The sequence below is a fragment of the Coptis chinensis genome, chromosome 1 (assembly GCF_015680905.1).
Source record: "Coptis chinensis isolate HL-2020 chromosome 1, ASM1568090v1, whole genome shotgun sequence".
Classification (NCBI taxonomy): domain Eukaryota; kingdom Viridiplantae; phylum Streptophyta; class Magnoliopsida; order Ranunculales; family Ranunculaceae; genus Coptis; species Coptis chinensis.
The window spans coordinates 62,064,612-62,077,607 of NC_141456.1; the positions used below are offsets into that span (position 1 = coordinate 62,064,612).

The 12,996-nt window shown below is 36.3% G+C and overlaps 1 protein-coding gene across 1 annotated transcript; it reads right to left on the minus strand.

Annotated features, from left to right (window-relative positions):
• Nucleotides 1-303: 303 nt before the first annotated feature.
• On the minus strand, nucleotides 304-771 carry LOC147524862 (protein FAR1-RELATED SEQUENCE 5-like). The gene has a single exon (XM_086576774.1). It carries the CDS (start codon nucleotides 769-771, stop codon nucleotides 304-306), a length of 468 nt encoding a protein of 155 aa, XP_086432900.1.
• Between the last annotated feature and the right edge of the window lie 12,225 nt (nucleotides 772-12,996).

Genomic DNA, 12,996 nt, shown 5'->3' on the forward strand with positions numbered 1-12,996 from the left:
CATCTATTGCACCGCCTGCCTTTACTTTGCTTCCCTTTTCTGAGTGCCTTCTCTTTGCCCCTTTTAAGCCTTTTTCCGCAACCTTTTGACCTTGCTTGACTCGGTTCAGTATAATTATTTTCCTTATTAGAACTCATATTTCTAAGAAAAATATTTTTATCGCGTGTTGCTGCTACACTTGTGCCACAATCAACTAACTTTTTAATCTCTTCAAGTGCACTACATAAAGCATTAGTATACACTTTAATTGCTTCTTTACTTCTAAGAGCTTCATCAACTACAACTGTAGACATTTAAATTAGTTCATTCCTCATCAAAAAGGTATAATTTATTATCTTTTATCTCCATTCCACCATCATCAATGACTGTCTCTGATTTTGCAGTTTTACACCATCTCTTTAAAATGTATTGGTCCGGCAATTTATCAAAATCATGCATCTTGTTCAAATATGCCAAAACGTATCTACAAAGGACCCCCGCACTTTCAAACATTTTGCAACTGCATGAAGCCAAATCCAAATCTTTTTTATAACAAACTTCTCGCACTCTATACTTTTCCTCCACTTTCTTCCCCAAAATTTTCCTTTCAACTTTATAAACACAACAACTGTCATCGTCACTAAGAAGCTCAAATCTATAGTTCAAGCTCTCCCACAACTCATCTTGAAATTTAAAAAACAACTCAAGTGTATAAACATCAGCTATATGTACCAAAAAATTATAGGGCATTTTCAATTTAGGCTTCTCAATCATATCTTTGTTATCAGCCATTAATTCTTCATGGAGTTGGTGCATAATTCCCCTACCAAATTGAATCATAAAATCTACTAAAGAATTTTCCTTGGAAACATACCTCTTGTAGAATGAATGAGCACTTTCATTTCCGCTGGCTACTTGACATACAAAGAGAGAAAAATATGATTCACATATATGCGGGCACCCACCGTGGAAGCGGATATCATTACATTTTGTAGCCATTTGTTTTCATGTAAACCACTCCTTTCAACAAGGTCATTCCATTTGGAGTCAAACTCGTCCTTCGTCTCACATCTCCATATGCAACTTGAAAACTCACCATAGTACTCAGTATACTTAACTATATCTAATCTCTCGGAAAATTTCGTTAATATGTGCCAACTGCAGTACCTGTGACAGAGTACCCAAATCTTTAATATGCCAAAAGAAATAAAAAGAAAAGAAAAGAAAAGAAAAAATTACAATACCTGTGATAAGTAGTTGAAAGAACTTGATAAATGGCTTTTGTCATTGCTGGATCCTGATCTGTTATAATCATCTTCAGCGCTTCGCTTGGCATAGCTTCTAAAAATTGGTCGAATAACCAACAAAACGACACTGCAGTCTCATCACATAAAAAAGCACAAGCAAATAAAATAGTCTGGCCATGATTATTAACCCCAAATAATGGTGCGAAAATCAATCCATATCAATTGGTCTTATAGGTAGTATAAAAAATAACCACATCTCCAAAAAAACTTGTATGCTCGCCTAGAGGTTGCATCTGTCCAAAAACAACGAGTAATTCTTTGTTCAGCATCTGCCTCAATTTTAAAAGTGAAAGAATGATTCTTTCCTTGTTCCAATTTTAAATCCTTGTGAAACATATCTCCATCGTGGCCTTTCATCTCATTATGCTTGTTCCTTTTCTGGTTATATAAATCCTTCTGTATAAAACCAATGTTTTCTATCCCACCTGACTGCACTCCAAGCAAGCTGAATTGTTGAAGTTGTGGTATATTAACCATGCTAAGTTGCTACGTTAAACATTTTTAGGCATTAGAAAAGCCACGGTGAGATCTCAGAAAGTGTACTCTACTCGAAGTTGACAACGAGTGAGTATGCCCCTTAACGAACATACTAACTACAAATGCACCGGATTTTGTCTTCACCACTGCTACTTTTGCTTTACAATCTTCTTTTATATTACCCCGACGCCTTTTTTGCCCAACATCGGCTACTATTAAACTTTTTCCTTGTTTATAACAAACATATTCCTTTCTTACTATTACACCATCCTTCTTCTGTTGAGTCCAACTACGTATACTAAATCCAGCTATTTTTGCATATGTATTAGAAGTCGTTCTTCAAGTCATAGTGGAGAGCGCGACCTGTGCTCTGCCAAAACACAAGTAGAAGAGCGACCCTTTTTGTGGACGATGAAGATCTTGCTGGCGACCCATACATCAAAGTTTTATCCGAGCGCAACCCGCGCCTCACATATTGTTTAGAAACCTACCGACTGTTTTAGTTTAGTTCCTATTTTAGATTCTTGTATTGATCTCTATATAAACATCTTGTAATCATCTTAGAAATTAATCAAGTAAATATTATCTCCAATCAATCTCTCTCTCTAATTTATCATGGTATCAGCCTAATATTGATCCAAACCCTAATCCTAAATTCTATCAGCTTCCACCTCTTATCAATTTTCAATGGCCGACGCCTCCACTCCCATTAATGACTCTACTCTAGATTCTGATGATCATTTCTATGTCCACCACTCAGATAGTCACACGACTATTCTCGTATCTCCTTTGTTATCGGGGGACAATTATCCAACTTGGTTACGGACTATCTCTAGAGCCCTTCGAGCAAAGAATAAGTTTGGTTTTGTCGATGGCTCTGTAACTCCTCCCAGCACTCCCAAAGAAAAATCCAAGTGGTCGTGATGTGATAACCTTGTTGTTTCATGGATTCTCAATTCTGTTACTCCAGATATCCGTGGCAGCATCCTCTATGCCGACTCTGCATCCGAAATCTGGAAAGATCTAGGTGATCGTTTTTCACAAACTAATGCACCCAAGGTTTTTCAACTGAAGGATTCTGCCACTCTTCTCAAGCAAGACAATCGTCCGGTATCTGTTTATTTCACTTTACTTAAATCTTTCTGGGATGAATTAAGTTATTTATCTACTATGCCTGCTTGTACTTGTGGTCATGTCTCTATTTTTACCAAAGAGGTTAAAGACGGTCATTCTATGAAATTCATGCAAGGCCTAGATGCCTGTTTTTAATCCATCCGCAGTCAAATTCTCTTGATGGATCTTTTCCTCGTATGTCCAAGATTTATTCTTTAATCCGACAAGAGGAGAAGCAACAAGAGATTCACGCACTCTCTATTCCTTCTGCTCCAGACACTGCTGCCCTGAGTACTCATTTTCAGAAGACCAACTGGGCTTCTTCTTCGAAATCAGGTCCGTCTAAATAACCTCCACAGCAGCCTGGTGGTTCGCCACAGCCGTGAGCGTGAGCACCCTTAGATACAAGGCCACCAGAGCGAGCACGCGCTCGTCCATTTTGCAACCATTGTAACCAAGTTGGACATCATATTGGTACATGCTACAAACTGCACGGTTATCCACCCAAGCCTGCTCAGGCTCATTCGGTTTCTATAGACTCCAATTCTCTTATTTTCTCCATAGAACAATACAACCAACTTCTCAATTTGCTTGATTCAGGTAGTACCGCTTCACAAGCAAACCTGACAGGTATATCTCTCTCGTGTTTTTCTAAATTCATATGGATCATTGACTCTGGTGCTACCAATCATGTCTGTTCTTCATTATATCTGTTTTCTCATTATCATACTTGTTTAACACATTCTACTCTTAAACTTCCGGATGGAACAGACCATTTAATTACTCATGTTGGTAGTGTCATTCTCTCTCCCCTTTTGCGTCTTGACAACATTCTGTTTGTTCCCACTTTTCATTTTAATTTGTTTTCCATTAGTGAACTAGTCAAGTCTCACCCTATCTCTGTCACGTTCACTAATGATTCTTGCCTTTTTCAGGACCAGTTAACGAAGAAGAAGATTGGATTGGGACGGCTTAATGGGGGACTCTACCATCTACAACTAGCTTCCATTTGCTCATCACACAACTCCACCACAAATAACTTATGGCATTATCGCCTAGGACATCTATCTTCCACGCCTTTGCAAATTTTAGCTAAGCAATTTCCTTTCATTTCTAGTTCAAATAATGCTACTTGCACTGTATGTCCGCAAGCTAAGCAAACTCGTTTATCTTTTTCTCATAGTTTAATAAAAACTATTAGACCTTTTCAAATGATTCATTGTGACATTTGGGGTCCTTTTCATTTACCATCATATTCCAATGCTCATTTTTTCTTAACTATTGTCGATGATTTTAGTCGTGCTACATGGATTTATCTTATGACTGTCAAATTTGAAACTGCCATACATTTACAATCTTTTTTTGCCATGGTTCATACTCAATTTCATTCTATAATACATTCACTCATATCTGGCCATAGCAACATTGATGACCATTTTCATGAAATCTAAGTCATTCGATCCGACAATGGCTCTGAATTTATATCCCATAACATGCAACAATTCTTTTCAAAACATGTGGTAATCCACCAACGTAGTTGTGTTGCTACTCCCCAGCAAAACGCTGTTGTTGAAAGAAAACATTGTCACTTACTCAACGTTGCACGAGCATTACGTTTTCAAGCTCACCTCCCATTATCCTTCTGGGGTGAATGCATTCTCACCGCAGGCTATCTCATTAACAAAATTCCTAGCACCTTGTTAAAAGACAGATCACCTCATGAGCTTCTATTTACAACACCTCCCACTCTTGCCCATTTTCGTGTTTTTGGTTGTTTATGTTTTGCTCACAACACTTCCATTAAAAATAAGTTTGATCACCGCAGGAAACCTGACATCTTCATTAGTTATCCTTATGCTTAAAAAGGTTATCGCATTTATGATTTATCTTCCAAGAAAATTTATATTTCCTGTGACGTGATTTTCCATGAGACTGTATTCCCCTATCAACATTTATCTCCCCATCACATCTACCTGTTTCTCCCTTACCCATCCCAGACAATGAAACCTTCGACATTCAATCATCTCATGTAATTCCAATGGATGGAGCGTGACCTGCTCCAGCCCAAATCGAATGCTCCCCGCGCTCTTTTCTTCCTGACAATATTCCCACTCCTCCAGCTCCGTCACCCCCCCCCCCCCCTTTTGGAAGATCCTCAGCCATCCCACCTCAATCCTTCTGCCTCAACTCGATCTACTAGAATGCGACAATCCCCACCACTCCTCATCCAAGATTATCACTGTCCTACTCTCACCAAGGAAACTACAGTCCCTCGTTCGGCCAACTTCCTCCAATCAAACTCTAAGGTAATACGGTCTTCCACTCCATACCCTATGTCCTTTTATGTTTCTGACACTAACTTTTCTCCTTGTCATAAAGCTTTTTTTGTCTAAAGTGTCTTCTTCAGTTGTTCCTACATCATTTTCTCAAGCTGTCAAAATTCCTGAATGGAGAGCTGCTATGGCTGCTGAAATTGCAGCTTTGGAACAAAATAACATATGGACTCTTATTCCGTCATCATTTAATCATAAGCATATTGGTTGTAAATGGGTTTTCACGATTAAATATCAATAAGATGGTTCTATTGAATGTTACAAAGCTCGTCTTGTTGCCAAGGATTACAATTAGATTGAAGGCCAAGACTATCATGACATTTTTGCACCCGTTGCAAAACTAGTCACTGTTCGATTACTTATCTCCATTGCTGCTATCAGACATTGGACTCTTCATCAGCTGGATGTCCACAATGCCTTTCTCCAAGGTGATTTGGATGAAACTGTTTATATGACATTATCTCCTAGATTCGCCAAACAGGGGGAGAACAGGATATGTCGCCTCAATAAGTCCTTATATGGACTCAAGCAGGCTTCTCGGCAATGTTTTGCCAAACTATCTACCACTCTTATCACTACCGGCTTCACTCAGTCTAAGTCGACTATTCTCTATTCACTAATATTTGTGGTTTACGATTCTACATTTGTCCTTGTATATGTGGATGACATTCGATCCACAGGGCAACAATCCATCTCTCATTCAGAACTTGAAGAAATTTTTAGAAGCAAAGTTCTATATCAAGGACTTGGGACATCTAAAATATTTCTTGGGTATCGAGGTTGCTCGTTCCAAAGAAAGATTATTTCTTACACAGCGCAAATGTCTTTTGGACGTTCTGTCTGATTATGGTACCACTGGTGGTCGTATTTCTGAGTTCCCTATGGAACAAAACATCAACCTCTATACCAATAATGGCACATTACTTCAGGATCCTACTGTCTATCGCCGCTTGATTGGGCGTCTCTTATATCTCCCAGTTACACGTCCAGATATCACTTATTCTGTTAATTATCTCAGTCGTTTTATGCAGTCCCCACGGACTCCACATCTAGATGCTGCTCATCGTATACTCCGCTATCTTAAAGGTTCGATCAACAAAGGGATTCTCTTATCCTCTAATAGTTATTTACATATCTCTGGTTTTTGTGACTCTGATTGGGCTGGCTGCCCTGTCACTCGTCGTTTTACTAGTGGTTATTGCATTTTTCTTAGTTCTAGCCTTATATCCTGGAAAACAAAGAAACAGAGCACTGTATCCCGTTCTTCTGCTAAAGCCGAATATCATTCCATGGCTACTCTGGCATGTGAACTTCAATGGTTGAAGTATCTTCTCTCTGACTTAGGCATCTCTCATTCTTCTCCGATGAACATGTTCTGTGACAATCAAGCAACCCTTCATCTCTCTCAAAATCCAGTTTTTCATGAACGAACGAAGCACATCGAATTGGACTGTCATTTCTTACGCGACAAGATACAGGCCAAGTTACTATCTCCTACGTTCGTTCCATCCTCAGATCAGGTGGCTGATGCCTTCACTAAACCTCTCGGCAAGGACACCTTTATGAGATTAATTCGCAAGTTGGGAGTTCTTGATATTCACTCTCCAACTTGAGGGGGGGTATTAGAAGTCGTTCTTCAAGTCATAGTGGAGAGCGCGACTTGCGCTCTGCCAAAGCACAAGTAGAGCGCGACCCACACCTGTGGATGAGATCGAAAGCGACTGCGACTGTCAAAACTTTTACAAAACTCCACGCCTGCGATATTGCTTAGAAACCCACCGACTATTTTAGTTTAGTTCCTATTTTAGATTCTTGTATTGATCTCTATATAAACATCTTGTAATCTTCTTAGAAATTAATCAAGTAAATATTCTCTCCAATCAATGCGTTGTAAAAGTTGTAAACCTCATCCAATGATTCAAATTCTTTACCTACTTTTGGCTTCACGTCATTTGATTCTTGAGGAGTATAGATCTCACAATTTTCAGCACCTAAGCTCCCACTCTTTGCATCGAGTTCCGGATTCTCCATCACTATAACCTAACACATAAGAAAAAATTTAACTTATTACCAAAAAACACTATATAGTAATAATTAATTATTTGTTTTAGTATAGTACCTACTAATAACTATAAAATTAAGGAACTACAAAACTTAATTAATTCCAGTAGTAACTTATGAAGAGGTAGATATTGTCAATGGCGAGGACAGAAAAACGAGGCATAAAAGCTACTCATGGAACTAGTGTATCATACTTCAAGTTGAGTGAGATATGATGATCGGGATATATATATATATATATATATATATATATATATATATATATATATATATATATATATATATATATATATATATATATATATAGATAGATTTATTTACATGGAAGAAGAAAATCCTTGTCTAAAGTTAAACTTTGATATATATATATTTTTTGCAGGATAATATTGTTACATGCCACTTCAATATAATATTGTTAATGAGGCATAAGTAGTAATTCATACCTTTAAACAGTAAAGAAAAACTTTCTCCTAGAAAAAGTAATGGAGAGAGATATGAATGAGGTTTTTTTTTTCCTTGGAAGAGAGAGAAACGTGAGAGAAATGAGGGAGAACCGTGAGAGAGAAAACTTGGAGGGGAAGAAATTCACAAAATGGGAAAAAGAAAATAGGGAGGGAAAGAGAGATTCACAAAATGGGAGAGAAAATAGGGAGGGAAAGAGAGAAAGAGAGATACGGTGGGGTTTTCTAGTTTTAAGATTGACTAAATCTCGTGGGATATCTTGTAAGGTTTACTCCGTTAGTTATTATCTTAAGTACCTACGTTTAAGATATATATATATATATATATATATATATATATATATATATATATATATATATATATATATAAGTGAATTCATTTAGGGTTGAATGCCATAAAATATTAGGGTTGAATTCATTTTCTAAGTGAAGTTTTACTTACGTACTTATTTTTAAGTTAACTTAAATAGCTACATTTTAGAGAAGGACTATAACTTAAAAATCACGAAATTTCAAAATTTCGAAGTATTTCAAAAACAAAAAAAATGAAACCGAAACCTAATTTTCTCTCTCCTATTACGAAGAGTTTTCTCTCTCCGATTCCTATCTCCAAATCCAAACCCAACAATTTTAACAGAGAAGCTCATTGAGAACTGCTTGCCCACCAGGAATATCTGATGGAACTGTAAGCAACTTCGAGATTAAATCTTTTGATGGGTGTGCAAATCCACACTTGGGCTTAGCTTCAATAATTGCTGCTTGAATTGATGGTCTTCAGAGGCATCTGAGCTTACCTGAACTAATTGGTATGTTATGGCATTTCTTATATATACTAAGTGAATTCATTTAGGGTTGAATGCCATAAAATATTAGGGTTGAATTCATTTTCTAAGTGAAGTTTTACTTACGTACTTATTTTTAAGTTAACTTAAATAGCTACATTTTAGAGAAGGACTATAACTTAAAAATCACGAAATTTCAAAATTTCGAAGTATTTCAAAAACAAAAAAAATGAAACCGAAACCTAATTTTCTCTCTCCTATTACGAAGAGTTTTCTCTCTCCGATTCCTATCTCCAAATCCAAACCCAACAATTTTAACAGAGAAGCTCATTGAGAACTCCGCTTGCCCTTGGGGAATATCGATGGAACTGTAAGCAACTTCGAGATTAAATCTTTTGATGGGTGTGCAAATCCACACTTGGGCTTAGCTTCAATAATTGCTGCTTGAATTGATGGTCTTCAGAGGCATCTGAGCTTACCTGAACTAATTGGTATGTTATGGCATTTCTTATACTATGGTATTGGGTTTTCTTTTAGTACTTCTGTGGTAAATGGCAACAATTGTTTTTATCATTTATCATTTGGAGCTGAATGTCATTTTTTATTTTTTAAAGGACTTAGAAAGTCCTCATTTAATTAACAACCTTAGTTCTCTCCTTTTAGTCATTTTAGATATTAAAAATGTAATATGGTGTTTTAACGAATAAAATATGTAGTCTCATACTTTAATAATGATATGGAACAGGCACCAACCCTTATAGCCTTGATGGTGGCATTCCAAGACTGCCAAATGAACTCTCTGAATCAGTAGAAGCTCTTGAGAAAAATACATTTTTAAAAGATTTTATTGGAGAAAAGCTTGTGATAGCAGTTGTAGGTGTTCGCAAGGTAAGATATATGCTATATTGCTTAGTTGATGTTTCTATTTACACATAGTGACTATGAGTCAAGGAAGAATATGATGAAGAATGCGATATTCTAGAGAGAATGTTTACACACGTTTTTATATTTCAAGAAAATGAGCTTTTTCCCGACTACAATGAAGATGGTAATCAAAGTTTGAATAACTTTTTAGAGTAAGATTTTGTTTTCTTTCTTTTTTTTTGGTTAAAAAAATTAGCATATGTAAGATTCTTTTTGTAGTACGAGTATTCACATTCTTCAAATCGCAGCACACCTAATACTATCCTTCCTAGAATAAACTGTATTTTGAATGTTTTTAAATATTTATTCAATCTATCCATTGAAAGTTGCTTACACCCTATACCAGAGGCTGCACTTCCTTACCATGCATAATAAAAGCAAAGTTTGCTGCTTGTGTTTGTACTTTATACTAAAACTAAAGGTGGCCGTGTGGCCATGGTTTGTCCCGGTAGATGATTCCACCACCAAGTCTCCATGAAAGTGGGCTGCAAATACCTTCAAAGTGCAAATAAGCTTCACTGTCATTCAAACCTAAAAAGAAGTTGAAGGTGCAGCGCATAATAAGTTTGTAATAGAGATTTTGGTGTTGGACCACCTACCAGACAACCATGGCATTCGACCACCTTACTACTAACAGTATACACTTGAGCAACAAAAGGTATACTTTTTGCACGTTAACCAAGTGTAGCAACGTGTCTGGAAAAACTCAAAACCATTTAGTTAACTGTTGTATTATGAATATGCGTTGCAATCCCATTTTTCTCATGTTTGTTATGGTGCAATGTTTATCTTGGTTTGGTGTTTGATTGTATTAGTTTGTTGTGGTGTGTAGTTTGGAGAGGAGAATATGGCGACAGAGATTACTCTATTCCTTTTGTCAGCTCAATCGCTTGATACGAATATCCGAACTGCAGCTGAAGCGAGTCTTAAGCAGTATCAAGAGCTAAGGATGCTAAGGAGTGCTGTCAGAGCTAAGGATGCTAAGGATGTTTGTTGTGGCTGTCAGAGTTTTAATTTTTCACATATTAAGTCCTCCGGTGAGAATTCTATTCACATCATACCTAATGTTTTGATTGTCTGTGCTATCACTCTATGGGTCTTCTCTCATCCAGGTATATATATAGATAGCAGGAAAACCAAGAGAGAGCATTTTTCTTTTGTATAATGTGGTGTAGTTCGTCCATTCTCTGCCATGGTTCTTTTCTTTGACAAAATGTTTTCATTTAATTTCCTTTGTTCCCATGTTTACACAGTAGTGGATCTTACCAAAACAGCTGATGTTGCTGCTGTAAAAGTTGAAGGAGCTAATATACATAATCATGGAAACAAGACTGGCTTGTCATCAACCTAACAAGTCCAAATCCGATCAAACTTATTAGTAGTAAATTAGATAGCAGGACTACCTATCAAGAATCCAACTAATTTTCTTTAAGACTAAAACTATTAAACATCAACAAGTCTCTCTATTAACTCTTCTTTGCCAAAACATTGCCTCATCTATCCTTGATATATAGCCGATCAAATACTAATTCGGGAATTCCTTCCTTCTACCACCCACGCATAATTTTAAGCATATACATAACATCATGAAGATTCAATGCCAAAAGCCCAAAACAATTGCAATAGAGACCAATGTAAATATCACCACACATTCAAGTACAACGATTTCTCTGTAAGCTAGTTCTGACAACAAAATAGCATATGCAGAATCAAAATATATCAACTACGCAATGCTTCAACAAAGTAAGGACATAAGGTTCAATTTTGATCAAACTTGTTAACTGACATGATCCTAAACTTTCCATTGCGAAACAAGATTACTTTCCTTCATTCTCCTTAGCGTTCAACCCATACTTGCGGTTGAACTTGGCAATTTGTCCTAAACTTTGAGCCATCTATCGTTTTGCCTTGAAGTGGTAGACCTTACCAACATGATGAATTTTGGTCATCATAACATTAACCAGTCTCCCACTCTGCGTCACATAGGATATCCATTGCCTTTGAGGGTGAATTCCTTTCCTTATCTCCAACTACACAAAAAAGATAAACCCATTAACTTCAGAAATAACCATTTTAGTATGAATCCATGTGTCAGATGTCATGAGCTAACTTAAAAAATAACCATTATAGACCACATCGCCCAATATATCAAGAAAAATAAAATACAGTACCTTAGCAGCTTCCTCACGGCAGAGACATCAAGTCTCTTCATCAATGATAGTAGTTGCAATGGAAGAATGACAACATCATAAGATTAAATATCATCCAAATTTAATGCTAGTTAAAACTCTGACAGAGTTCACCGAAAATGCTAGTTAAAACTCTGATAAAGTTCACCGAAAATGCTAGTTAAAACTCTGACAGAGTTCACTGAAAATGCTAGCTAAAACTCTGTCAGAGTTCACCGAAAATGCTAGCTAAAACTCTGACAGAGTTTAAAACTCTAACAGAGTTCACCGAATTTTGACAGAGTTTACCGAAAATACTAGTTAAATCTTTCAAAACTGTATCTTTCTCAAGAGCTTCTACTGATTCAGAGAGTTCATTTGGCAGTCTTGGAATGCCACCATCAAGACTATAAGGGTTGGTGTCTGTTTCATATCATTATTAAAGTATGAGACTACATATTTTATTCGTTAAAACACCATATTACATTTTTAATATCTAAAATGACTAAAAGGAGAGAACTAAGGTTGTTAAATGAGGACTTTCTAAGTCCTTTAAAAAATAAAAAATGACATTTAGCTCCAAATGATAAATGATAAAAACAATTGTTGCCATTTACCACAGAAGTACTAAAAGAAAACCCAATACCATAGTATAAGAAATGCCATAACATACCAATTGGTTCAGGTAAGCTCAGATGCCTCTGAAGACCATCAATTCCAGCAGCAATTATTGAAGCTAAGCCCAAGTGTGGATTTGCACACCCATCAAAAGATTTAATCTCGAAGTTTCTTACAGTTCCATCAGATATTCCTGGTGGGCATGCAGTTCTCAATGAGCTTCTCTGTTAAAATTGTTGGGTTTGGATTTGGAGAAAATTGGAGATAGGAATAGGAGAGAGAAAACCATTCGTAATAGGAGAGAGAAAATTGGGTTTCTGTTTCGTTTTTTTGTTTTTAAAATACTTCGAAATTTTGAAATTTCGTGATTTTTGAGTGAATTAGATCTGATGATCTTGAGAAGAGATCTGAGGGACCAGGAGGGGTGTGAGATAAGAGTGGCACTATAAGGGTGGCATTATAGCCTATAGCCTATATATATATATATATATATATATATATATATATATATATATATATTTGTTTAGCAAATTCGTGTTCATCACAAGTAAATAGTAATAAACTCACATTATTAAATATTAATAACATAATTGGCCTAAGTGGAATACTATTATGTGGTTTAAACTACAATTTTGGGTGTTTATCATTAGTCATACCCGAAGTTAATTATTGGTGCCTAATATATATTAAACTAAAAGTTGTGAAGTTACCACTTGCTTATTAAGTTAATTGTACCATATCTAATGTGTTAATGTGCTAATATGGACCACACC